The 27,280-nt window shown below is 47.2% G+C and overlaps 2 protein-coding genes across 2 annotated transcripts in view; both read right to left on the reverse strand.

The window, feature by feature from the left end:
- The window catches only part of LOC149272840 (attractin-like protein 1), a 207,244-nt gene extending 191,093 nt beyond the window's left edge, over positions 1 to 16,151 (reverse strand). The window contains exon 1 of the mRNA XM_089506674.1: positions 15,970 to 16,151. Within this exon, the coding sequence (XP_089362800.1) occupies positions 15,970 to 16,151 (182 nt within the window). The remainder of the gene's footprint in view (positions 1 to 15,969) is intronic.
- A 5,079-nt stretch (positions 16,152 to 21,230) lies between these two features.
- Positions 21,231 to 26,697, reverse strand: LOC149272841 (pseudouridylate synthase TRUB1-like). The gene is made up of 8 exons (XM_089506675.1): positions 26,583 to 26,697; positions 26,083 to 26,175; positions 24,563 to 24,618; positions 24,375 to 24,456; positions 23,325 to 23,397; positions 22,193 to 22,332; positions 21,710 to 21,766; positions 21,231 to 21,409 (listed from the first exon to the last, which is right to left on the reverse strand). Exons 1-8 carry the CDS (start codon positions 26,695 to 26,697, stop codon positions 21,231 to 21,233), a joined length of 795 nt encoding a protein of 264 aa, XP_089362801.1.
- Positions 26,698 to 27,280: the final 583 nt, after the last annotated feature.

Consider the following 27,280-nt stretch of genomic DNA (forward strand, 5'->3'; position numbering starts at 1 on the left):
TTCTGTAGTGGGGGTCTCAGGGGCATTAGAGGGTCCGTTAATGGACGGTGCGGCTCCAGCTTTCAGACACATAGTAACAGAAATGCACGTGGATCTCTCCGGGGGCCTCGTCCGCTTCATCATATTCCGGGGGTAGAGACGCTCGTCTCGTTACATTGTATCAGCAGGGCTTCCCGGATATCACTTCTTATTACAATATTTTCCCTTTTTTGGGGTGTAGGGGCTGACTAAGACCCCCGGGGGGGGGGATACGCAGCACTTTGTGAGATTTAAGATATAACTTTCATCCGTCTTTATGAAACCCCTGCCGGGAAGTGTTAGGACGGCGGGTAATAATGATTTATATTATTAGGGGTAATAATGATTACGGCGGGTAAGAATGATTTATATTATTAGGGGTAATAATGATTACGGCGGGTAAGAATGATTTATATTATTAGGGGTAATAATGATTACGGTTGGTAAGAATTATATATATTATTAGGGGTAATAATGATTATATTATTAGGGGTAATAATGATTACGGCGGGTAATAATGATTTATATTATTAGGGGTAATAATGATTACAGCGGGTAAGAATGATTTATATTATTAGGGGTAATAATGATTACGGCGGGTAAGAATGATTTATATTATTAGGGGTAAGAATGATTACGGCGGGTAAGAATGATTTATATTATTAGGGGTAAGAATGATTACGGCGGGTAAGAATGATTTATATTATTAGGGGTTGTGACGGATCGTCCTGTGCCCCAGACTGGACACATCCGCCCGTCAGCTCCTTCCCTCTCCCAGTAAGCGGACGCGCTGCGGCTGTCCGAAGAAAGCAGTCACAGACCAGCACTTCCCTCAATCATGAGACAGAACTTCATGCTTTGAGGTTAAAAACAGAACTCTCTTTATTACAAACACACAGAACTTATATACAATCTACATTCACTGTGCACCGAACCCAACCCCCAATCCTATCAGCCACATCCCATGACAAATCCCATCACTCACATCCCCTCACAAATCCCATCACAAATCCCATCAGTATACAGGGGATGTATCAGGTGAGGGGATTACAGAATACAATGGGTTCCCCCACCTGTGTTATCCCCCCTGTAGTGCGGGGGCCGTCTGGGCAGACAGGGCTGTGTTGGCTGATTAAGAGCCCCAGCCAGATTATAGGATCGTCTCTTTGAAGGCTGGAGCTGCAGCCACATTCAAACGGTACAAATAAATATAATAATAATAATAACAGTGAAGATCAGACATAGGTTCTTCACAGGGGTAATAATGATTACGGCGGGTAAGAATGATTTATATTATTAGGGGTAAGAATGATTACGGCGGGTAAGAATGATTTATATTATTAGGGGTAAGAATGATTACGGCGGGTAAGAATGATTTATTCGGATTCATTCATCTGGAGGCTTTAAATATTTTAGAAAACTAACTGTATTTAATAACTCTTCTGCAGGTTTATTTCCCAGAATATATTTCTATCGTTGTGAGTTTGAGCAGAGCCCTCGTCGCCGGTTGTTTCTGTTATATACTACTTATGATGTACTGTTACCCATTGTACAGCGTTGCGGAATATGTTGGTGCTATATCACGCAATAATAATAATAATAACAAATTATCCTAGCTAGGATCCAAACCAGGGCCAGACTGGTAATCATGAGATGACCCCGGCCCTTTAATGAGATGACCCCGGCCCTTTAATGAGATGACCCCGGCCCTTTAATGAGATGACCCCGGCCCTTTAAGGCCAGCGGCCACCTGATGACATAAGTGTGAATTTTATTCATGAGCGTTTATTTAAGTAAAGATTTTACCGCACACAACAATGGTCACTTTTTAAAGACAATATAATTAAATATATAGAAATATATCTTTTCTGACAGCGGAATTCTATTAAACTTTCCACAATTCAGCTACATTTTTTTACAAATCTTTTTTTTTTTTGCACCCTTTTCTTACTATTGCGAAGTTTTTGCGAAGTTCACACATATTTTTAATGCCAAACAAACAGCTACTGCGATGAATAATTTACACTGAAAATCCAATAGACTTAAAATGTTACTCATTAACACTCTGTGGTTCTGGATACTTGCAGGCGCAAAATAAAAAATATATATATCCGATGACAACGAATAGCGGCTTCTGCTACGGAGGGCGACCAGGGTGCTCCGGGGATCAGGCCCCGTAAGGGTTATCGGGTAATCGGGGTTACAACCAAATACTGGCCCAAGTGCCACAAAGACCCCCCAAGTACCGGGTAATAAAGAAAAATGAATAACAAGCGCATGCGCGGGGGGAGCTCCGGTGTCACAGGAATAGCCTCTGTTTCTCAAGCAATTTTATTTTAAGTTCTAGGAATTAATTTTCCAAAATCCTGGCCGAATTCCACCAAAACGTTTTCTCTGAGGTCACCCAGCGGGACATTCGGAGCTATGACGAGGTCATAAAAACAAACCTGATACAGACCACATCTTCCATAGAATTTTTTTACCCCCAGCACTGTATACAGTAATATAACCCCCCAGCGCTGTATACAGTAATATAACCCCCCCAGCGCTGTATACAGTAATATAACCCCCAGCGCTGTATACAGTAATATAACCCCCCAGCGCTGTATACAGTAATATAACCCCCAGCGCTGTATACAGTAATATAACCCCCAGTGCTGTATACAGTAATATAACCCCCAGCGCTGTATACAGTAATATAACCCCCAGTGCTGTATACAGTAATATACCCCCAGCGCTGTATACAGTAATATAACCCCCAGCGCTGTATACAGTAATATACCCCCCAGCGCTGTATACAGTAATATAACCCCCAGCGCTGTATACAGTAATATAACCCCCAGCGCTGTATACAGTAATATACCCCCCAGCGCTGTATACAGTAATATAACCCCCAGCGCTGTATACAGTAATATATATCATATATCATTTATCTGAGTACAGAGCGAAGTTGGATAGACGGTTTGTTTCCAGCGCTGGACGGGCTCCAGGGGACACGTCTTCAGAGCGGAACCGAGTCCAAGAGAGGGGGAGAGCGGTCTGCCAGGGGCACCAGAAAGAGAGAGAGAAACAGAAAGAGAAAGAGAGGACGAAAGAAGAAAAACATGAACGCTGATTGAGTAAAGATGGCTCGGCTATCAGAAACACGCCGGGAACATGGATCGCTAAATTTTTTATATGGTGATTATATCACAACCCAAATATCTTTAATTGAGCGAATAGAATAGAAACGAAAGCCATCCTGCCTGTAGATGACACACCATTATTTTCTTCATGCGCCTGCTTTGGCACAGGTGTTAACTTAGTCTTCACTTATTCACGCCTTAGCAGGGATTTCACAACACACAAGCCTCTCAGGACAGTCTGTGTTTCTCCAGACAATGTATCGGCAGGCGGGTTACGGTGGAACCGGAGCAAAAAAATCTCCTATTCTGGGAAAAGCGGCATAATTGAAATTATAGGAAAACAGCCTTTAACTACTTAATGACTACATCGGGGGCTGAGAAATATGAAAATAAATAAATAGCTGTCTGATACGGGGCAAAATAACTCTGATACGGGGCAGTATACCTGTGATACGGGGCAGTATACCTGTCTGATACGGGGCAGTATACCTGTCTGATACGGGGCAGTATACCTGTCTGATACGGGGCAGTATACCTGTCTGATACCGGGCAGTATACCTGTCTGATACGGGGCAGTATACCTGTCTGATACGGGGCAGTATACCTGTCTGATACGGGGCAGTATACCTGTCTGATACGGGGCAGTATTCCTGTCTGATACGGGGCAGTATACCTGTCTGATACGGGGCAGTATACCTGTCTGATACGGGGCAGTATACCTGTGACACGGGGCAGTATACCTGTCTGATACGGGGCAGTATACCTGTGACACGGGGCAGTATACCTGTCTGATACGGGGCAGTATACCTGTGACATGGGGCAGTATACCTGTCTGATACAGGGCAGTATACCTGTCTGATACGGGGCAGTATACCTGTCTGATACGGGGCAGTATACCTGTCTGATACGGGGCAGTATACCTGTCTGATACGGGGCAGTATACCTGTCTGATACGGGGCAGTATACCTGTGACATGGGGCAGTATACCTGTCTGATACAGGGCAGTATACCTGTCTGATACGGGGCAGTATACCTGTCTGATACGGGGCAGTATACCTGTCTGATACCGGGCAGTATACCTGTCTGATACGGGGCAGTATACCTGTCTGATACGGGGCAGTATACCTGTCTGATACGGGGCAGTATACCTGTGACACGGGGCAGTATACCTGTCTGATACAGGGCAGTATACCTGTCTGATACGGGGCAGTATACCTGTCTGATACGGGGCAGTATACCTGTCTGATACGGGGCAGTATACCTGTCTGATACGGGGCAGTATACCTGTGACACGGGGCAGTATACCTGTCTGATACGGGGCAGTATACCTGTGACATGGGGCAGTATACCTGATACAGGGCAGTATACCTGTCTGATACGGGGCAGTATACCTGTCTGATACGGGGCAGTATACCTGTCTGATACGGGGCAGTATACCTGTGACACGGGGCAGTATACCTGTCTGATACGGGGCAGTATACCTGTGACATGGGGCAGTATACCTGTCTGATACAGGGCAGTATACCTGTCTGATACGGGGCAGTATACCTGTCTGATACGGGGCAGTATACCTGTCTGATACGGGGCAGTATACCTGTCTGATACGGGGCAGTATACCTGTCTGATACGGGGCAGTATACCTGTGATACGGGGCAGTATTCCTGTCTGATACGGGGCAGTATACCTGTGACATGGGGCAGTATACCTGTCTGATACGGGGAAGTTCTTTTTGATGTATACGGTAAATCCGTGGCCCCTTTCATCAACTGCCCCTCTATGTCCAATGCTGTTAAAGGGGAAGTGCCACTGTATTCATTTTGTTTGTTAATACGATTATTTCTTTTGATTATATCTCCCAACCAAGTGTCCCCTCCAGGCACTGATCAACCATAGGAGCTGACCCTCTAATTTTATATTATGGCCTGCTGCTGCTACATTTCTCCTCCTTTGGAATAAACGTCCCTCTTGTCCCTTGTAAAATCCTTTTATGTATTTAAACGTCTCTCTCCCATCCCCTCTCTTCTTCTCCCTCGTCTCTCTCTCCCATCCCCTCTCTTTCGTCTCTCTCTCCCATCTCCTCTCTCTCGTCTCTCTCTCCCATCTCCTCTCTTCTCTCCCTCGTCTCTCTCTCCCATCCCCTCTCTTCTCTCCCTCGTCTCTCTCATCCCCTCTCTTCTCTCTCCCATCCCCTCTCTTCTCTCTCCCTCGTCTCTCTCTCCCATCCCCTCTCCTCTCTCTCTCGTCTCTCTCTCTCCCATCCCCTCTCTTCTCTCCCTCGTATCTCTCTCTCCCATCTCCTCTCTCTCCCATCCCCTCTCTTCTCTCCCTCGTCTCTCTCATCCCCTCTCTTCTCTCCCTCGTCTCTCTCATCCCCTCTCTTCTCTCCCTCGTCTCTCTCATCCCCTCTCTTCTCTCTCCCATCCCCTCTCTTCTCTCTCCCTCGTCTCTCTCTCCCATCCCCTCTCTTCTCTCCCTCGTCTCTCTCTCTCCCATCCCCTCTCTTCTCTCCCTCGTCTCTCTCTCTCCCATCCCCTCTCTTCTCTCCCTCGTCTCTCTCTCTCCCATCCCCTCTCTTCTCTCCCTCGTATCTCTCTCTCCCATCTCCTCTCTCTCGTCTCTCTCTCCCATCCCCTCTCTTCTCTCCCTCGTTTCTCTCTCTCTCTCTCTCCCATCCCCTCTCTTCTCTCCCTCGTCTCTCTCTCTCTGTCTCCCATCCCCTCTCTTCTCTCCACTGTTTCTCTCTCCCATCCCCTCTCTCTCTCTCTCTTCTCCCCCCAAGCCGGACACATTGAGACCCTCCATCTTTCCCGATCTTTTTTTTCCTGCGAGCCGTTCAGCGTTATATATCGGACGTACGCAGCCGATAATAAAGTATTTTCGCACCCGTAGCAGCCGATATCTAATATTCCGGCTGATACCTCGGCTTGGGTCTTAACTATGTCTAAAGCACTGATGGGGTTAATCCCCACGCGTGTGCTCTCTACTCCAACATGGTTACTATGGAACCAGCCAATTAAATTGACATCTTCTCACCAACTTGATCAATCATATCTGATGTTTCTTAGGTTACGGCGACTATAGAGACAAGAAGCCGAGCTAATTATTCCACACACACAAAAAACTCAAATTTCCCCCATTTCGTTACAGCTCAGACCCGACGGACCGGCTGAAAATAAGCTCTGCTGGTTATAAAGAGATTTCCGAATGGTGCACGAGACCCCCAGCTCTGCTGCCTGTCTCTTTATTAAATAGGAAGAGAGAGAATCCATATTATCAGCGCTGGGGATGTTACGGATCGAGCGAGCGCCATTATCCGGCGTTAAACAGGAGATGGGGACATGTCTACTTCATCAGGGTGCCAACTGATGTGTTTATAAACTTTAACGGGAGCTCTCGGGAATACTAATATCACTAACATCAGATCAAAAGATTGGTTTTAAAAATATCGCTCCTTTTAATTTTTTTACCCCGTAATATAAAGTTTTCAGGCAGCTGCATATCAGCCGTTTGTATGATTCTCGCTCTGTTATCTGATCCCCGATCTACTAACCCCCTGACTCCCTATCATACTGCCTGTGGGGAACAATAGAATGGCTCAGTATTAATCATCCGGCCGGACTCTCTGACTAATGAAAGTCTATGGAGGAACGGACTTCATTAGCATCGCCATAAAGCATCAGCTCAGTGTGGTGTTTGAGCCGGGAAAGTCACCCCAAATATCACATGACTGACAGCAACGGCGGCTCCAGGTCTGCAGATTAAGGGGGTTATTGGGATTTATGCTTAAGGAGGAAAGTATTTTTTAATGGAACTTCCCCATTAATTTCACAACATAATTCACTGTATTAATCAACGGATTAGGAAATCATTCTCGTGTCTCGATGGGCTCACGCAGCGCGTCCTTGAGACTTAAAATAAGGAGTCTTAACACCCTATTTTTATATGGTGGCTCATTGGGTCGGCGGCTCGGAGGCTAGGAGTCCTGTATCCGGTTCCCGCGGTGAGTTAAAGGGACAGCACAAGCCGCATTAAAAAGAGAAGTCCTGATCTGAGTACATTTAAAAAAAAATCAAAATCTGAAATATATTAAATTATTCCTCCTCATCGTCGGTAAAGCAGGGCCGCGAATGATACGCGTGTTTATAGAACCCTAATATATCATAACATATATCAGTAACATTTTATATCACTTATAAATGTCTGTTCTTGATCCATACGTGCCCTCCGCATACTATAGATACATATGGATTATATACAGAGATTTTATATAAATAACAGACAATAGGCAGTGAAGACAAAGACAGATTTATGTCTCTCTCATTATAAACATGAATTAGTCTGCCGGAGAGACAGAAGCGTAAAGGAATTGATGATCCAACATATTTAAACGAGCCGCAGAGAGCCCTGTCGACAGAATTCCGGCTATCTGTCTCTCCGGCTCCTGGCCCCCTGCCCAGATATTCCAATACTGTAATAATATTATTCAAAACGCGTCAGCCCAAGAGCCGGCGCGTTTACTGAGCGCTAAGAAGGATCTCTGATCCGTACGATGGGGGGGCCACAAACGCAGAGAAACTGCCCCGACGTACAGCAGAAATAATATGTACCTGGGTCCCAGCACCTCAAGGGTTAAAGTTATGGCAGAGTTAATGATAAAAAGATGGAGAAAAGGAAACATGCGGCCTTTTAACAAATAAAGGAAACACTTAAAGGGACATAAAACATAACGGAATCCACTGGGATTTATATTGTCTGTCCCGCCACAGCTGCGGCATCGGAATCCCATTGGCCGGCCCGAGCAGGAAGTTGGAAGCCGATTCCTGTTCCCTCCCTCTGTCAGCCCGAGCAGGAAGTTGGAAGCCGCTTCCTGTTCTCTCCCCGCGTTGTTTTAGCGGACGGCGCATGAGCCTCTGGCGCTAGAGATGGTTTCCGGCCGCGCCGTGTTATTAAAATCCCCTGTTTTATAAATAAAATCAGAATAATAAATGATCAGTTTAATAAAGACACGGAGTCCTGAGGAACGGCTGCTTTTAAAATGATTGCTCCGTACACTGAATCCGGCAGATTTGTAGCGAATGTTTATGTAAATACACCGGGATTCACCCCAAAAAAACCAAAGCAACACGCAAAACGGGGAAACGGGGTTAATCACAGCGTAAACGCACCCAAGCGAATGTATACATTTACTGGACGCTTATGAAGCGATGTTCAGCGGCCTGCTTTGTGACGTTTTCTTCCAGTTTTCTTCATTTGACCTCCGTATCCGTGGAAACGCGTTCTTACAATATATATTACTTTTATTCTGCTTGCATTCCGACTCTGTCTAGAAATAAGATGTCCTATACAGCGTTCTAGATTGTCAGCTCCTGTGAGCGAGGCCTTCCTCACCTCTGGTTTCTGGCCAGCTTGTTATGTGACGCACAGCACATGTCCTGTTTACACGTTGTACAGAGCTGCGGAATATGATGCTGATATACCGGTATATAAATCAATAAATATTATTAATAATAGTACGCAGGCAGTGGCTAATAAGGGGTTAATACATTGGGGATCGCCTGGATTCTGGGTTCTCCAAACAGAGGGATTTCTCCCCAAAACCAAATCCAAAGGGTATTTGGGGGTTCGCCTGCAGCAGATCTGCGCCCATCAGCCCCTCCGAAGGATACAACTGTATCAAAGTACAGCACGGCTTCCGCTCTCGCCAATTAGGAGCCTGGACCCCCGAGACGCGCATGTTTAGACGCCGTGCTGCACGTCGCATCCCCAGATCCTCCTTAGCTTCTCACAAACAGGACGGGAAGAAGCAGCCGCGTCACCCGAGGGAACCCGCGACGTATCGGGAGACGCTCTGTGTTTTCAAACACGTTTAGTCAATTCTCCCCAATTAGCTGCTCGGGGACTCGGCGCCTTTACCTACAGAGCAGCGGAACAGCCCCTCGATTTAACTCCCGGCGACATTAAAACAGGAGGACGAAATATCCCCGAAAACACCAGGATTAAAATACCAACGAGAAAAGGTCCTTCAGCTTCTTTACATTGAGTTAGAAACAAAAATATAACAGAAGGCAGGATCTCAGCTAAATTGATAGATGTGGTAGGTAAAAGTACCAGCCTCCCAGCAGAAGTGGTAGAGGGTAATACAGTGAGGGGATTAAACATGCATGGGATAGACATACGGCTCCTGAATCTAAGACGAGACCAACGACTGATTAAGGTTTGAGTCATTTTGCCCCAATAAACCCCCCTTTATCTGCAGACCTGGAGCCGCCGTCGCTGTCAGTCATGTGATATTTTGAGTGACTTTCCCGGCTCAAACACCGCACTGAGCTGATGCTTTATGGCGATGCTAATGAAGTCCGTTCCTCCATAGACTTTCATTAGTCAGGATTTATATATGAGTGTCTGGCTTGGTGATTGAGACTGAGGCATTCTATTGTTTCCAACAGGCAGTATGATAAAATAAGCCGGCTCACCTGGGGCTCCTGAGCAGGACAGGGCTAGGAATGGGATTTTTTTTTTCTTTATTTTGTAAAAATGTTAAAATGTAAAGTGGAGCATTGGAAAAAAAAATCCTAAAATCTGGAGATTGCGTTCTGAATATCTAAAAGTTTGGTGTCAAAGATTTTAATATAGTTATTTTTATTGTGTATTTATTATTATTTTATTATTATTATAATTATTTTTATTTGAATAAACAATACATTTAAATTACAAAAACTAAATGAAACGGTCATTTCATTGATAATCCAATAATTGAAACCATTTTTTCCCCAAAGCTTTCTCGACCGGTAGAACTGGGGGTTTTTTTATTTCTAAAATACCCTCCGCTTTATCATAAGAAATGTAACTCTGCGCTTTTGGGGAGTCACAGCCCCAAACAGCTAAAAGATCTGAATGATCGCAGATGATTGGACCGTTGGAACGCGGGATCCCGACAGACGGACGAAGGGACAGATGGACTCCTGCAAGCAGCAGCCACTTACTGCGAATCCATCATCTCTCGGCCTCAGAACCTCAGCTATAAGAAACCTTTTGCCTCCAGCCAATCACCTCTTTCCTTCTAGATGCTTCCTATCTATACATCTGTTTCTATGGCAACTGGACGGTGACAACGCTTAAACCTCTCCAAATGACATCAGCTCTTCTAACGATGTGAGCGTAAAGCATTTTATTATCAGGACGCGGGGCGCTCGGCCTCTGCAGGTACAACAGGGACCCCCAACTCCCATCCCCTGAAGCCACCATTGGATCAACCAGGGGCCGCTATGTATAACGGGGGCCACCTGTGCGTCCGGTAAAAGATAACATATTAGTGCGGCTTGGAGGAAAGGGGATAAGATGGAAACAATTAAATGAGCGGTTATAGTGTAAGCTGGAGAGGCAGAAGCATGGATATTACTTCACTGAGAGGGTGGTGGATACGTGGAACAGACTACCAGCCGTAGTGGTGGTATTTAATAATAAATGATGCCCTTTTAATCCCAGAATTAATTCCCACGATCTTTGCTTATGAAACGTGAATTATACATCGGAGCAGCGTATCCGTGCGCATTGGGTCACCTGGCGTGTCCGGGGTTCGGATGGTATCGGGCTGCACATATATAATGCGTTGCGACATTGTTGCATTCATTATAATATAACAATTCATTTATAATAATTCGCCGCCATTTGTGTTTTTGTAACTTTCTAATAACTTTCCAGGTGTCCGTGGCGGCGTAGAATCCCCCGGGGATCTGTCTTTATTTTATGAGCTGTCGGCGCAGTAAAAAACTCCCAAACACGGCGGCCGTTAAAACGCACGAAGTGAGGAGTCTCGTAAATCTGTATTTATAACAATTTCCTGTTCCCAACTGCGGGGTGAGAGAAACCCCGGCGCCAGGTCGCCATGACGACCGGAAATCCCTTCCCAGCGCCTGGGGTTTTGGGGAGCGCGGTCACCGGCACCTGTCCTGAGCCGCGGGGCAAGAAAGTGTGTGTTACACTACAGTGTGTGTGCGTGCGTGTTTGTGTTAGCATGTTACTGGGTGTGCGTGCGTTCATGTGTGCGTGTTTGTGTTAGCATGTTACTGTGTGTGCGTGCGTTCATGTGTGCGTGTTTGTGTTAGCATGTTACTGTGTGTGTGCGGTAATGTGTGCGTGTTTGTGTTAGCATGTTACTGTGTGTGTGCGGTAATGTGTGCGTGTTTGTGTTAGCATGTTACTGTGTGTGTTATACTACTGTGTGTGTGCGTTGCGTGTTTGTTAGTATGTTACTACGTTACTGTGAGTATCTCACTGAGTGTGTGTTAGTACCGCACTGCGTGTTAGTGTGTGTTTGTGTGTAATAAGTACCAAATTCTCCCACAAAACTGATAAAAACCCCAAATCTTTTGAGTGTATTTTTAAGCAAACGGGGGGGGGGGGGGTGCGATCGCAGCGCAGAACGGGGTCTCCAGACGAAGGCGATACTTTTTTGGGGCTCATATAGAAAAACACACAAAGTCACACAAAGTCACGCGCGCTTTGGAGACCCCAGACGAGGGAGTCCCCCCCGGGGGGGGGGGGGGGGCGGCGTCCAAACCGACCCAGCCGTGTACCCGATGATCAAAGCATCGAACATCGCACACGGATCAGCTCAGCGTGTCACGTATGTTCTGATATCCATGTGGAACTATATACAGGGGGAATAAAAGGGAAATTAACCCTCACATCTCCGAGACGATCCACATCCCTCTCGCCACCCAGTCCCAAAACACAACAGGAGACCTCTTCATCAGCTGCCACATGGGAAGAAAAATACCCACAGAGGGGCACTTTTGGGGTATTTTGGGTTTATTTACCCCTGTGTAATTATTGGGCTTTTAGGGCTGTAGAACCCTGTGATACCCTCATACCCAGCAAACATTCTGGGGCATCAGGGGGGGAGAGAGGGGCATCAGGGGGGAAGAGGGGCATTGGGTCAGAGATAATGGCATCGGGGTGGAGAGAGGGACCGATGGATTTGGGAGAGGGACTTGCCAAACGTTTTTGGGAGAGGAGAGAACTCCGTGTCTTTGATTTGCTGCCTTAATTAGGCTGGATTATTGTGTGTCACATAAAGCAGGGACAGTTGGCAGGTATGATGTGCTCCTCTTCCTCCCGCGATTCCCTGCATGGGGTAACGGGATGACTTCCAAGAGCAGCTCGATCCATACAGAGTATCCGGGATAACAGAGAACGTGTAGCCGGTGATTAATTACTCGCTTAATTCTATAATTAGTTAAAGAGGAGACTAACCTCGGCTCAATCCGAGTGACAGAAACAACGCACAAAACAGGAAAATACGGCCCGTCCGGACGCTACCGGCCACAAATCAATAACAGCTAAATATAAATGTATTCAATTGCCCCAAAAACTCACTACACGGGCATAGCAGCAAAAACAATGATTTCCATGGTTGAGCCGCACCATAATACCGTTATATTCATTTATTGGACCTTGTAATATTCTGAAGATGTAATAAATAATCAGCCGCTACAAAGTAACCAAACAACAAACGGGTAACCATGCCCCAAATGAGTCAAAATCTGTATATATCAGAATATTCAGCAAAAAATAAAAAAATTGCAAAAGATGCAGCGGAATGCAGAGGGGAGACCCCCGGGGGCAGCATGGGCCACGTCATGAATGATTATTTTGCCGCAATAACTAATAAACCATTTAATTGTTACATTTTCTTCCATTCATCCCGTTGCTTGTTTTATTATTTTAATTCGTATTTTTTTCAGCGATTTCCCTAAAAAAAAGTATGAGACGGTCAGCCTTTTCACCAAGTACTAAAGCACTAATTCTGCGACCCGTCATACCAGATCCTTAAAGGGCAACAGGTTATCAGATTAAAAATAATAGAATGGCTCGGTCTAAACCGCCCAGTTGGACTCTCTGACTAATGAAAGTCTATGGAGGAACGGACTTCATTAGCATCACCATAAAGCATCAGCTCAGTGCGGTGTTTGAGCCGGGAAAGTCACCCATAATATCACATGACTGACAGCGACAGCGGCTCCGGGTCTGCAGATAAAGGGAGTTTATTACTGTATACAGCGCTGGGGGTTATATTACTGTATACAGCGCTGGGGGTTATATTACTGTATACAGCGCTGGGGGGTTATATTACTGTATACAGCGCTGGGGGTTATATTACTGTATACAGCACTGGGGGTTATATTACTGTATACAGCGCTGGGGGTTATATTACTGTATACAGCGCTGGGGGTTATATTACTGTATACAGCGCTGGGGGTTATATTACTGTATACAGCGCTGGGGGTTATATTACTGTATACAGCGCTGGGGGTTATATTACTGTATACAGCGCTGGGGGTTATATTACTGTATACAGCGATGGGGGGTTATATTACTGTATACAGCGCTGGGGGGTTATATTACTGTATACAGCGCTGGGGTTATATTACTGTATACAGCGCTGGGGGGTTATATTACTGTATACAGCGCTGGGGGTTATATTACTGTATACAGCGCTGGGGGGTTATATTACTGTATACAGCGCTGGGGGTCATATTACTGTATACAGCGCTGGGGGTTATATTACTGTATACAGCGCTGGGGGTTATATTACTGTATACAGCGCTGGGGGTTATATTACTGTATACAGTGCTGGGGGTTATATTACTGTATACAGCGCTGGGGGTTATATTACTGTATACAGCGCGCCGGTGGGTGTAACAGCTGGGATCGCCCCCATTATATAGGGGGCAGGTATCGGGGCTGTTATATGACGAGGTTATGTTACATTTTGTTGCCTCTGCTGCGTGTAAAATACACGCCGCATGGCCGAGGACAAAACCTCAAAATGATTGAAGTACAACTCCCAGAACTCACAGCCAGACACCAGCACAGAGGATGCTTTAAATACCTGAAATCTCATTACCCTCAGCCAGCCCTCAGCTAACGGACCACTATAGCCCGTATCAGCCCTGACATCTCAAGCCAGTCCTTCCTTACAACTCCCATCACTCTGGGACAGAACCTATTGCATTATAAATAATATTTCCCTCTGCGGAAATAATATATTTCCGCCTCACGTGGAAAAGCGGATTGAGCCGAGAACATCCCCCGCCGGCTGATGACATCATCCGGGTCAGAAATAGACAAATATTGAAATGTTTTACCCCAGATTAATGCAATCAATAAACGAGGCTGCATTAAACGCACGACAGCCGGAAAATCACCCGGACTCCGCTCACACAAAAGGAATAAATTCAACCGCAGAATTAATAATGCGCACGGACCATGAACACAGTTACTCCTTTACTGCACCTGGAACCTCCGCCCAGAAGAGCAACATCCAGAATCAACACCTTATACAGGGAAAAAGACACAACCATAACCCGGAGCGAGAAAAGTTACAACAAGAGACCCGAATCTAACACCAGAGGGTCCGAGCCTGAGATGGGATGGAAGGAAGATTTACTTCACTGAGAGGGTGGTAGATAAGTGGAACAGCCTCCCAGCAGAGGTGTTTGAGGATAATACAGTGAGGGGATTAAACACGCATGGGATAGACATCCGGCTCCTGAATCTAAGACGAGACCAACGACTGATTAAGGTTTGCGTCGTTACAGCAGGAGAAACGGCCGACTAGACGGGGGCCGCCGGGGGCCGATCTGCCGGCAGGTTCTGGGTTTCTATGGAATGGGATGCAGTGATGGTCAGTAAGAGACGCTCCGCTGGGAGACGGATGAACACACAGACTCCACGTCCGGATGGACGGACATACCGCGAGATACAGACATGGATGTAGAGACGTTCTATCTGGACGGACGGACGGATGGCGGTACTCGGGGAATATTCTGAGAGCCGCGCCGGGTTTTGGGGAACGCGGTTCAGTTATTGTATCTATTAGGGGAACATCTAGAACGACACAAAGTGCCGCGTCCAGCACGGAGTCGCTGCAGACTGGTTTTCACGCCCGTCTCACGGTCCGGGGATACCGGTTGCGGTGGCCGGACTGGTGGAGACAGCCGCGGGTCGCGGAACCTCCACCGGAGCTGCAGGGGCCACGTCAGCCACGTCTACAGCGATACCGTCCCGCAAGACGGAGCCACGAAAAGGCTGACCACAACCCGCCCCCTAGAACCCTCAGCCGGCGGGCATTTCACAGAACAGCAACCGGCTTTCAGGGTACCGGAGGAGATCCGGAACGCGACCACGCGATGATATTATATAGACACACAATTATACCTAGAACAAAAAAATATACGACCGGTCACCGCGCGTTCCGTATGGATACATAGAACATTTAGAACATCCCACGAGCCGTACACGCCAACAAATCACTCGCAAACCAGGGGGTCCCGGAAGACAATGGCTGGACACACATCATGCCGAGCGCCACGGACAGACGGACGGAAACACCAGAACAACAGAATGCGTGACGGATGGAGAGGGAAGCAGAGATTTTGCGCTCTAGAGCGTGGCCGGGGAGAACACGCAGGTGCCGGGGCTGCGATGCTGTAACACGTGTTGGGCACCCACTCGGGGGGGCAGGTATCGCAATGTGTGTGATGGACGCACAGACAGACGGGGTACATACAGGCGGTTCTATGGACTCACATTCCAGAGCGCGGAACATTGTGAGGATTCCACAGCATTCCAGAAAAATACAGAAATCGAGTTCTAGAACGCGAGGATCCGGAACCATCCAATCAGATGTTCCAAACCGGAGACACAGAGTCGTGGACCCGACGTTCCAGAACACAATGAAAACACGATAATCCAGAATAACGAGACCCGGGATGACAGAGCGCGGAACCTATGTGGCCCCCGCCGAGAAGACGGCACTTACTTGAATCTGCCTTGGCAGTGGTGGCACTGATCTCCCACCCAGCCGGGGTCGCACACGCAGGTGGCGTTGACACAGCGGCCGGAGAAGCAGGGGCTTTTCTCGCATCCTTTGCCCTGGGAGCCGGGGGTGAGGAGCAGCAAGTAGAGGAGTCCGGAGCGGAGCAGGGTCAGCCCGGGGTACATGGCGGCCGCCGGCAACCCCCCTCCCTGGCACAGCATGGTCACCGGGCCACGTCCTGGAGCAGCCGGTGCCGGGGTTTGGGGCAGAACCTTCCTCCAGCTGGGGTATGGAGCAGGTACCACGAGCATCTACCTCGGGGGCAGGTGACCCTATAAGTGCCCTCTATAGGCCCCGTCTATATGGCCCTGTACATGAACCCCCAGCCCTGGCATCCTGCGGGCATCTCGCATTTACCCCGGGGCTGCTGGGGGGGGTCTACACGGGGTGTGGGGGGGGGCTGAGGCCGAGTGCAGGAGGCCAGAAACCTCCGAGTCCGGCTGCCAGGGACCGCGATGGGGTGACTGTCGGCCCTGGGTCCCGTGCTGCCCCCTGTGTGTCCCGTGCTGCCCCCGCTTCATACACTGTATCCTCCGCCGCAGTCACTCGGATCCGGCTCCCCCTCCCGGCAGAGACGGCACAAAGCGGACAGCTGAGCATGCGCAGAGCCCGGGGGCTGGGGCACGGAGTAAAGGGGGCTGTCACTGTATATAAGGGGCTGACACTCGGTGTAGGGGGCTGGCGCTAGGCTTAGGGGGCTGGGGCAGTGTAAAGGGGGCTGTCATTGTCTATAGGAGGGCTGGGGCGGTGCATGGGGGGGGGGCTTTCGTTCTGTATAGGGACTGGGGCAGTATATAGGGGGTTGTCATTGTCTATAGGAGGGCTGGGGCAGTATATAGGGGGTTGTTATGTGGTAAACACGGTGCTGGGTACGGTACATGGGGCTGTCACGGTTTATAGGAGGGCTGTGCAATGTATAGGGGCTGTCATTGTGTATCGGGGGCCTGCGGTGGTATATGGGGGGCTGTCATTCTGTGTAGGAGGGCTGGGGCAGTGTATAGGGTGCTGGGGCAGTATATTTGGGGCTGGGGTAGTATATAGGGGGCTGGGGCAGTATATAGGGGGTGCCATTGTGTATAACAGGGCTGGGGCAGTGTATAGGGGGTGCCATTGTGTATAACAGGGCTGGGGCAGTGTATAGGGGCTGCCTGTATATACTGTATACAAACAGTGTATAGAAATACCACACACACACACACACACACACCGGTCTCTCTACAAACGGGCGGAAATATGGGGGGAGACCGGCCCCTCTCTCCCCTGATGCCCCCTCTCTCCCTCCCCCGATGCCCCTCTTTTCTAGGAGGTCAGAATGTTTGCTGGGTATGAGGGGATCGAAGGGTTCTACGGCCCTAAAAGCCCCGATAATGTGTATAGAAGCAGCAGGAAACGACTTTATACATTAAACGGGGTAAATAAACCCCATTATTCTTCTAAATGCCCCACTCAGTTACGCTATAGCCCCAACCACGCCTCTAACCACACCCCCTACAAGAAAAGTGCCCAAATATGGTGGTTTGTACCCTTGAGGGGTATAAGGAGTTTCACGTGACTGGTAGCCGTAATTTAATAGCCCCAAAGATCCAGTAACTGTGAGTCTTGTGTCATCCTGCGGAGGTTAGAGGTGGGGGCAGCTGGGGCAGTAACTTGGGTCAGCCAAGATACATCACTACCCCCCACCCACGGCTCCTATTCGTAAAATACCCCGGGGGCATCTTTTTAGGATATAGGCTCTGAGGACGCAAACATTTACCCCAAAGGAGCCTCTGAGTCATTGATATCAGAGCTCTAAAACTGCCCCTGCACTCTCCTCTGTCACCCCCAGGGGGTCACTCATCCCAGTAACAGCCTCCTCTCCCCGCTGTCCATGGTGCTGACCATACCTGTCCTCCGGTGCTGTTACCGGGGCCGCTGGTTCCATTACTACCCCAACCCTTCCCAGCACCCAGTCTGCTCATTACCCCCCAAACCACCCTGAGGGGGCACTTTGCTGGGGGCGGGGTTATTTGTGTGACTGAGTGGGGTGTTTAGAAGACTGGATATTATTTAACATTTATTTTAGAAACCATTTTCTTCAAATTTTTTAACTTTATTTTTATTTTGTTGAGCAAACGAGCGTCGCAATAAACTTTATTACAAACACAATCTATACGTTAACAGCAAACGCCGAAAATGAAAAAAGAGAGAAGAAAACACAAGAAAAAGATTCCCGGCCTCCTTAATACAACAAACTGCATCGGCAGATCAATGAAAGGTTTACGGGGGCAAAAGGGGCAAAAAATGAAAAATAAACACAATAAGCCAAGATGGCTAAGAGATGGAAGAGACAGCTGACAACAACCCTGACGCTCTAACATCTATACATTATACACTCGCTGATTTAACTATACATTATACAGGGGGCCGGCTCGCTTATTTATCTATACATTGTACAGGGGGTCGGCTCGCTGATTTATCTATACATTGTACAGGGGGTCGGCTCGCTGATTTATCTATACATTATACAGGGGGTCGGCTCGCTAATTTATCTATACATTATACAGGGGGACGGTCACTGATTTCTATACATTATACAGGGGGCCGGCTCACTGATTTATCTATACATTATACATGGGCCGGCTCGCTGATTTATCTATACATTATACAGGGGGCCGACTCATTGATTTATTTATACATTATACAGGGGCCGGCTCGGTGATTTATCTATACATTATACAGGGGGCCGGCTCATTGATTTATTTATACATTATACAGGGGCCGGCTAGCTGATTTATCTATACATTATACAGGGGCCGGCTCGCTGATTTATCTATACATTATAAATGGGCCGGCTCACTGATTTATCTATACATTATACAGGGGCCGGCTCGCTGATTTATCTATACATTATACAGGGGGCCGGTCACTGATTTATCTATACATTATACAGGGGGCCGGTCACTGATTTATCTATACATTATACATGGGCCGGCTCACTGATTTATCTATACAGGGGCCGGTCACTGATTTATCTATACATTATACAGGGGGCCGGTCACTGATTTATCTATACATTATACAGGGCCCGGTCACTGATTTATCTATACATTATACAGGGGCTGGCTCACTGATTTATCTATACATTATACAGGGGCCGGCTCACTGATTTATCTAAACATTATACATGGGCCGGCTCGCTGATTTATCTATACATTATACAGGGGGCCGACTCATTGATTTATCTATACATTATACAGGGGGCCGACTCATTGATTTATTTATACATTATACAGGGGCCGGCTCGGTGATTTATCTATACATTATACAGGGGGCCGGCTCATTGATTTATTTATACATTATACAGGGGCCGGCTCGCTGATTTATCTATACATTATACAGGGGCCGGCTCGCTGATTTATCTATACATTATAAATGGGCCGGCTCACTGATTTATCTATACATTATACAGGGGCCGGCTCGCTGATTTATCTATACATTATACAGGGGCCGGCTCGCTGATTTATCTATACATCATACAGTTTGGTGAATATTTGGTGAATGTTCGTATTACGCAGCCGGCGCGGTTTCTGTTTCCACGGATTAGGCTGATGATCAGATTTGGGTCGAAGGGATTTGACTGAAATGGTTTTATTTTACAGGAAGCCGTTAAACCCCAGCGAGCGCACGCGGCGGCCGTGAGAACCCCCGTGGATTTTGTGGCACATTAAAGGATCGAAGGATGCCTGAAACCCTTTCAGAAGGCAGCAAGGGGTTAAGAAATTGATTACAGGTTTCTATTGCATCCGTAACAGTTAAATGTAGCAGTTAATGTTAACGGCGCCTTTTTGGGGATATTCAGCTAATTTCCGCATCGTTGAAAATGCCCCAATACCCCAGCCGATAAACACATTGACTATTTCACTGCCACTGCCGGGGGGGATGTGTCGGTATATATATATATATATATAAAGCCAGAGAAAGGACCGGAGGTGGTCTGAAACGTTGGCTGTGCTGATTTAAATAAATTGGTGTTAAAAGCACTTTACTACAAAGACCTGTGAGTGGCCATTTTTCTTTGGTTACATATATCTGGCCTGTGTATACTAACAGTGTGCAGCCGCTCCCTTTGGTCTGTGTGTGTGTGTGTGTGTGTGTGTGTGTATATATATATATATTCCTTACAGGTAGAGAAGATCGTATTCAAATCAATAACTCTCTACTTCGTTGGTTCATTTGCATATGGTACCATTTGATGATGTCACAGAGGAGGAGCCAGCCCATGTAAAACGCTTTTAAATCGAACCATAAAGTTGCTGCCAAAGATTGATTTAACGGGTTTGTGATAATCTGATGATTTCAGGACCTCGTTATTATTGATCATGGTGAGGATCAGACGGTCATAGTGAGAGAGTCAGCGCCGCGCGGGAAGCTCCCGGACGCAGCCGGTTCCAAACAAAACATGGCTCATGGCTGGTGTTTAAAGTTAAACGTGGAATTTTTTCCATTTTATATCAATTTTATATCAAATTCAAGACCAAAAATGTAAAAAAAAAAAACCAAACAAAAAAAAAGCTTTATAATAAAAAAAAGCGGATAAACACAGAGCTGACGCGGCACCCGTGTGACGCAGACAGAGCCCAGAAACATCTCCAACCCAACTGATCATTCCTCATCCTTAAATATTTCAGGAAAGTAAAAATATATACACACACCACTCCCATTACTCTTGGGTTTCAGTGGCACGTTCTGTTCGCTGATCCAAGTTTTAAAGGATAATTAATGGCTAGAAACCCTTTTACTAATTATGTTACAGACAGAAAGGTCCTCGTTTTCCATGAAATCAGCTGAGTGACCCCAGACTTTTGAACGTGGTGTATCTTCACACCGGACGGGGAATGCGCGGCGATGGAGTCTATTTGTGTCGCTGCCGTTTTGTCACGCTTGAGGAACGACTGACTTCGCGCTTTAGCGTTTGCATAACAGGGCGAGCAGATCCTCTCTTCCAACGCGGATGAAACGCGACCCTCGGCGTTTGCTGCACTGAATTCCGATCGCATGGGAAGGTTTATATAGCAGGAGACAGCGTTTCCCCCCCGCCGGCTGCGATGCCGAGCGCGACGCTCACCGACAGGCGATAAACGCGTCTCCCGGGTCAAAGCGAAATCCGTCATAATGTCTGCTGTATCGCAGGTGACCACACGCCACGACCCTCAGACGCCGCGTCCTTATTCAGTCTTTAATCTTTTGGCCCCCGGCTGCGCGGGAAGGAGTTGCCCGGAATCTTGTAGCGCCTGCGCGATGGAAGAGATGTTCCACTTTTCCTCCTTCAGCGCATGTTCGTCCAGCGTGAACGGCCCCTGCTTGGTGCGGATCAGCTCCTTGACGCTGGCGCAGCTCGACAAAGCTGTGAAAATGGAAAATCTGAATTAAAAACAGGAATGAGAAGAGCCGGGAAGTTTTCCATGTAATACACGTCACGGAAAGACTTTCGCTGACCACGGACGGCGCAGGAGCCTCTAGCGCTAGAGAATGTTTCCAGCCGCGCAGGTCCCTCCGTAACGCTATTATCACAGATATCTCGGGGGCATTTAAACCATGTAGGGCATTCTGGGCACACTTTTAACTTACACATTATCCCGACACGAGCCGACGTACACTTCCTAGGCTTAGTATGTGTTGAATAACTAATTATATATTTTTTTACCTTCACCGATATCTCTGACCAGACTCCTGACGTAAAAACCACCTCCGCATTCAACATCTGTGGGGGACATTTAACACAAACGCCGGCTTCAGTCATCAAAACAGCGAAGAACGTTAGAAACCAACAATAATAAAATCAGGCTTACAGGATTTGCACAATGTATGGATCAAATGGCATCGAAAACATTCCTACAATTCTCTAGGGCAGCCTCCCAGCAGAAGTGGTAGAGGGTAATACAGTGAGGGGATTAAACAGACATACGGCTCCTGAATCTAAGACGAGACGACGAGACCAACGACTGATTAAGGTTTGAGTCTTTACAGCAGGAGAAACGGGCGACTAGACAGGGACCGGATGGGGGCCGCCGGGGGTTCTGGATTTCTCAGTTTGATCACACAGTGAAGTTACATAAAACGGATAAATAGGTTCTTTACACTGTTACGGCCCTCGTGGACAGAGGCCTGGAGGCGGTGAATCTCTTACCAAGTGTGAAAAAGGGAGGCTGGAAATCGGTGACCGTCAGCCGGTGGACAGTCACTGGTCTGGCCGGCTTCGCTTCCACCTCGGCACCTTCTCGCACCAGACAGGAAAGTCTCTTCCCATCCTTCTTCAGGGCAGAGAAGCTGGAAGAGCAAGATGTATACATTATGCAGGGGCCGGGTCACTGATTTATCTATACATTATGCAGGGGCCGGGTCACTGATTTATCTATACATTATACAGGGGCCGGCTCACTGATTTATCTATACATTATACAGGGGCCGGTCACTGATTTATCTATACATTATACAGGGGCCGGTCACTGATTTATCTATACATTATACAGGGGCCGGTCACTGATTTATCTATACATTATACAGGGGCCAGTCACTGATTTATCTATACATTATACAGGGGGCCGATCACTGATTTAACTATACATTATACAGGGGGCCGGGTCACTGATTTATCTATACATTATACAGGGGCCGGTCACTGATTTATCTATACATTATACAGGGGCCGGTCACTGATTTATCTATACATTATACAGGGGCCGGTCACTGATTTATCTATACATTATACAGGGGTCGGTCACTGATTTATCTATACATTATACAGGGGCCGGTCACTGATTTATCTATACATTATACAGGGCCGGTCACCGATTTATCTATACATTATACAGGGGCCGGTCACTGATTTATCTATACATTATACAGGGCCAGTCACCGATTTATCTATACATTATACAGGGGCCGGTCACTGATTTATCTATACATTATACAGGGCCGGTCACCGATTTATCTATACATTATACAGGGGCCGGTCACTGATTTATCTATACATTATACAGGGCTGGCTTTTCAAAGACTTCGCACTGAACCTGGAGCAGCGGGGATATTCCGCCGGGATCATTCGTGGAGCCGGGTTTAAAGTTACTTCTTGGAAGAAAATAAAAGTCTCGCTGAACACCAAGGTCTGCGCTGCAGGAGGCGGCCCCCGATATTTATTGGCCTTTACAATATAATCTAAATAATTTATATTATTATAGGGGCATCGACTGGTTAATGAAGACTTAGGACAGACACGACGACGGCACGGAGACCGGGATGACAGGTAAGCCGTCACTTACAGCGGAGGGATTTGTAGGATCTCCCCGGTGAAAGACGGAAGCACTTTCGCCAAATCCTCTTTCGTTACGTGATCTGCGCAGAAAGACAGACGGGTCACAGAAACGTTACTTATCATCGCTATCAAAAAATAGTCAGAACTGCTTAAACCCGGATTACAAAGGGAAATAAAGGGTTAATTGTAATCATGTTTCCCTTCAAACATCTGCCATGTAGGAATTAGGGTGATGGACCAAGCATTTACATGATGTGCTGTATTTGGGAGCCGCCATCTTGCTCCCCCGTCGCGGGGTTAAATCACCCCGTCGCCCTGAGGTATCTGTGATAATAGCGTTACGGAGGGATCTGCGCGGCTGGAAACAATCTCTAGCGCTAGAGGCTCATGCGCTGTCCGCTAAAACAACGCGGGGAGAGAACAGGAAGCGGCTTCCAACTTCCTGCTCGGGCTGACGGGAGATAACAGGAAGCGGCTTACAACTTCCTGCTCGGGCTGACGGGAGAGAACAGGAAGCGGCTTACAACTTCCTGCTCGGGCTGACGGGAGAGAACAGGAAGCCGCTTACAACTTCCTGCTCGGGCTGACCAATGAGATTCCGATGGAAAAGTGTTTGGATAAAATGCCCCGGCTATAGCTTTGGCGCTTTTTTAAAGCTAAACCGCAAGAAGCTCACACGGGAGACAAATCTATGCCGCTAAAACCTGGAGTGCTCAGCCAGAACTTCCTGTTTGTTTCCATGGTAACTGCTTCCGTTTTAAACAGGTATCCCACTCTCTGGCTCCCCCTGCTGGCTTGGCCCCCGGCATAACGCCCGGTTCTTTCTGTATAAAAGCCCTGGAGGGGTAACAGGCGATTTCAGGGAGTGTGGAAATGATTTGATGTTATTCAGCGCCTTTCCTTCTCTCTGTATAATAAATGTAAACGGCCTAACGGCTTCTGCTGCTTCCTATCTGAGCCGCTCTCTTCTCTCTCACGTCTGTGCGCCAAACAGTACAAAGAACCAACAAATTAAACAAAATAAAACGCATATAATTTCAGGGCGAGTGGGACGCACCGTAGGGTTTCTCTGCTGTCACGGCTCCAGACGCATCCAAAGTGTCCGTGGCTTTTCCCAGCTCAGCGACCGTTGTGTATTTCTGCGAAGGAAGGAGGACACGGCCTCAGACATCGGGGGAGGGGGTCTGATAATTGCCCCCCTTAGGTTGAAATTATTCACAACGACAGCCCCCACATTTTACTTACCTTGGACCCGGTGAGCATCGAGCTCAGCATTTTCGTGCCGTCACCGATACCCACCACTAAAAACAAAACAGACAGTAAATGTTCTGCACGTATATTATATATATATTTATAAATTTGCTGGGAGCTCAAACCTCTAAACGCCCTCCCTGAAAAGAACTTGAAGCCCTCCTCTACATGGACATTAATTGCAGAAGATGGAGGAGGCACACAGACGCTCCCTGTCCCATACTCACAGAGTGAGTCTCAGCTCTAGAAGAGCAGATCCGGGCAGGGAGACGACGAGAGACGGCACAGAAAAGAGTCACCGAGACGCCCTAACCGGGGCCAAGAGACCAGTAATGGACAGAACATCTCGAGTGGACTCGTGCCGAAGAAAATGGCCACGGCTCATCTCCGGAAATGAGAAGACTGCAGGCAAATATGAACCGGCTTCTCAAGAAGAATGTGGAGCTGTCCCGGCGCCGGAAGAGACGACTCAGAGAGTCTTTAGGATGGATGTGGCGGTCGCACCTAAGGGTATGATGATAGTGAGGGTCTTCTCCAATATAACCAGGGGACGGAGATGTGTAAAATAAAGACAACAAAAAATAGTGCAGTGTGTCTTATGGAACCAACGTGAGTAATTATAAGAAGAAGGAGAAGAGGAAGAAGAAGAAGAATATAAGATACATATAAGATAAATCTAGCTGTGTTGTAGCGGCGTGGGCAGTGTAACCCCTGCCTGTGGGCGCTCTTGCAGGTGAGGCTTCTTCTGATTGAATGCTTGGGACACAGGTTTCATAGTCAATAATGTCAGAGATATAATAAGCTAATAAAAGTTGCTCAGTTCTCATCAGCATGGGTGGTATTTTCAAGATAAGTGACATAATTATTATTATTATTATTTGTTTTATATTCCGTAGCGCTTACAGCTTACAGTCTACATTTGTTGTATTGCATGCCATGAAATGTTTTATTTGTGCTCTTTATTTAGTTGATTTAAATCTTTCTACTTTATTAGTGGTTTTGTCGGTGGTTTTGCACGCAATGTAACTTTATCTTTTTGTTAGGAAACGTTTGTATCGGAGCATCTTGTTGTCTAGTATAATTTTTGGTGAGGAAAGTTGTGAGGTTTGGGGCTCCTCTACAGACAGCCTTTGGTTTACTTGGCATAATCTTTTTTATTGTTTCATAAGATATCCCGATGTTTTTGTATTAGTCTTTTTAACGGCTTTGCTTTTGTTTTTGTAGTTGGTATTTTTTTGTAGGGTTTATTTCTTCTTTATGAGATCTTCTCTATTTCAATGTTCAATCGGCTTTATTGTAGGATCTTTATTATTCTCAGTATATTTTTTCCAGTCATTTTAAGACAGTTTGCTTGTTGGTTATAGACAGTGGTATCTGTACGATTCCTCCTCGGTCTGGTTAATCGGGTTTTCGGTATACTATCGTTTTTTTAAAATGTGTTTGAGTTTTCAATGTTTTCTTTAATGTAAATTTTACGGAACACATAGGCGCTTTATATGAAACCGCTAACTTACCCAGCACGCCGGATGCCGAGCTGTCCAGGGTCCCCCCGTGCCCTATTTTAAGGGTCTGCTTTCTTTTCTTCACATATTCCTTGAGGCCGGCTTCTGGAAAACACAAAAAGTTGCAAAAGATGACTTTGGGGATCAGCACAGAATGGGTTAACCCCCAGCGAGATAAATGGCGGCTCTGCGCATGTTTCCTGAGTTAACTCTTCACACAGAGAGCGGGAAATGCAGTCCAAAGGCTGCTTTTGCAGGTTCACACACAAAGATACCATGGGTGGGGGGGGTAAGTGTGTATGTCAGGATGATGGGATTTGTAGTCCAGAGGCACTGATCGCATACACATATTGTCAAGCAGGGGGCCCCTGGGATGTAGTCATGTGAAGGAGGGCAGTATGCAGGGTGGTTAGCAGTCTCTGGCACACATTCCCCAGCAGAGGGCAGGTTGCAGAGAGCCGTCTCTGAGCACACACAGATACCCCAGCAGGGGGCAAGTTTAAGGCTCTGACCTTTCAGCAGTTGCCCCTTCAGTTGGTTCAGGACCTGCGCCGAGGTGGGTCCTTTCGGTTTGTAAATAGGGAACAGACCGCTCAGGGAGAGCAGCCTGACAGCGTCCCCAGCCATGCTTGCTGTGGTTAGTTGGGCACAGTTACTGGGTGACGTCACCAGCCCGCGACCGCACGCACAGGACTCTGGGAGTTGTAGTTCCCGCCCCCTGACCCTTATTACTCATAGCACAGAACGCACAAGGGGCATGAAATGTCAGGGGCCGGGGAGCTACTTCCTGAAATAAACCATAAATACAATTATTCCTCCCCAGAAATAAAATAAAGCTCCCGGGGCACATCCTGCCACAACCACTGCCTATAACCATACAAACGATTATAGTGCATACATGCCAATTGTCCCAATTTAGTTTGGGCAGTCCTTGTCCCAAATCCATGTGCCCTTCTCTCCTCCCCGATGCCCTTCCCTCCTCCCCTGATGCCCCTCTTTTCTAGGAGGTCAGAATGTTTGCTGGGTATGAGGGGATCGCAGGGTTCTGAAAAGGTTTTACTGTAAACATTTTACTTTCCTGAGTTTTTACTGCAGATACGGAGAGCTCGGATTACGTTAAAACGGTCAAAATATAAAATAATCATCTGATTATAATCCGCAGAATCTCGCGGCCCAGAAACGGCCCCACTGCGTCCACGAAAAGTGATAA

This window comes from Sceloporus occidentalis, unplaced genomic scaffold (genome assembly GCF_023333645.1).
Source record: "Sceloporus occidentalis isolate IW3139 unplaced genomic scaffold, rSceOcc1.0.p SCAF_411, whole genome shotgun sequence".
Classification (NCBI taxonomy): domain Eukaryota; kingdom Metazoa; phylum Chordata; class Lepidosauria; order Squamata; family Phrynosomatidae; genus Sceloporus; species Sceloporus occidentalis.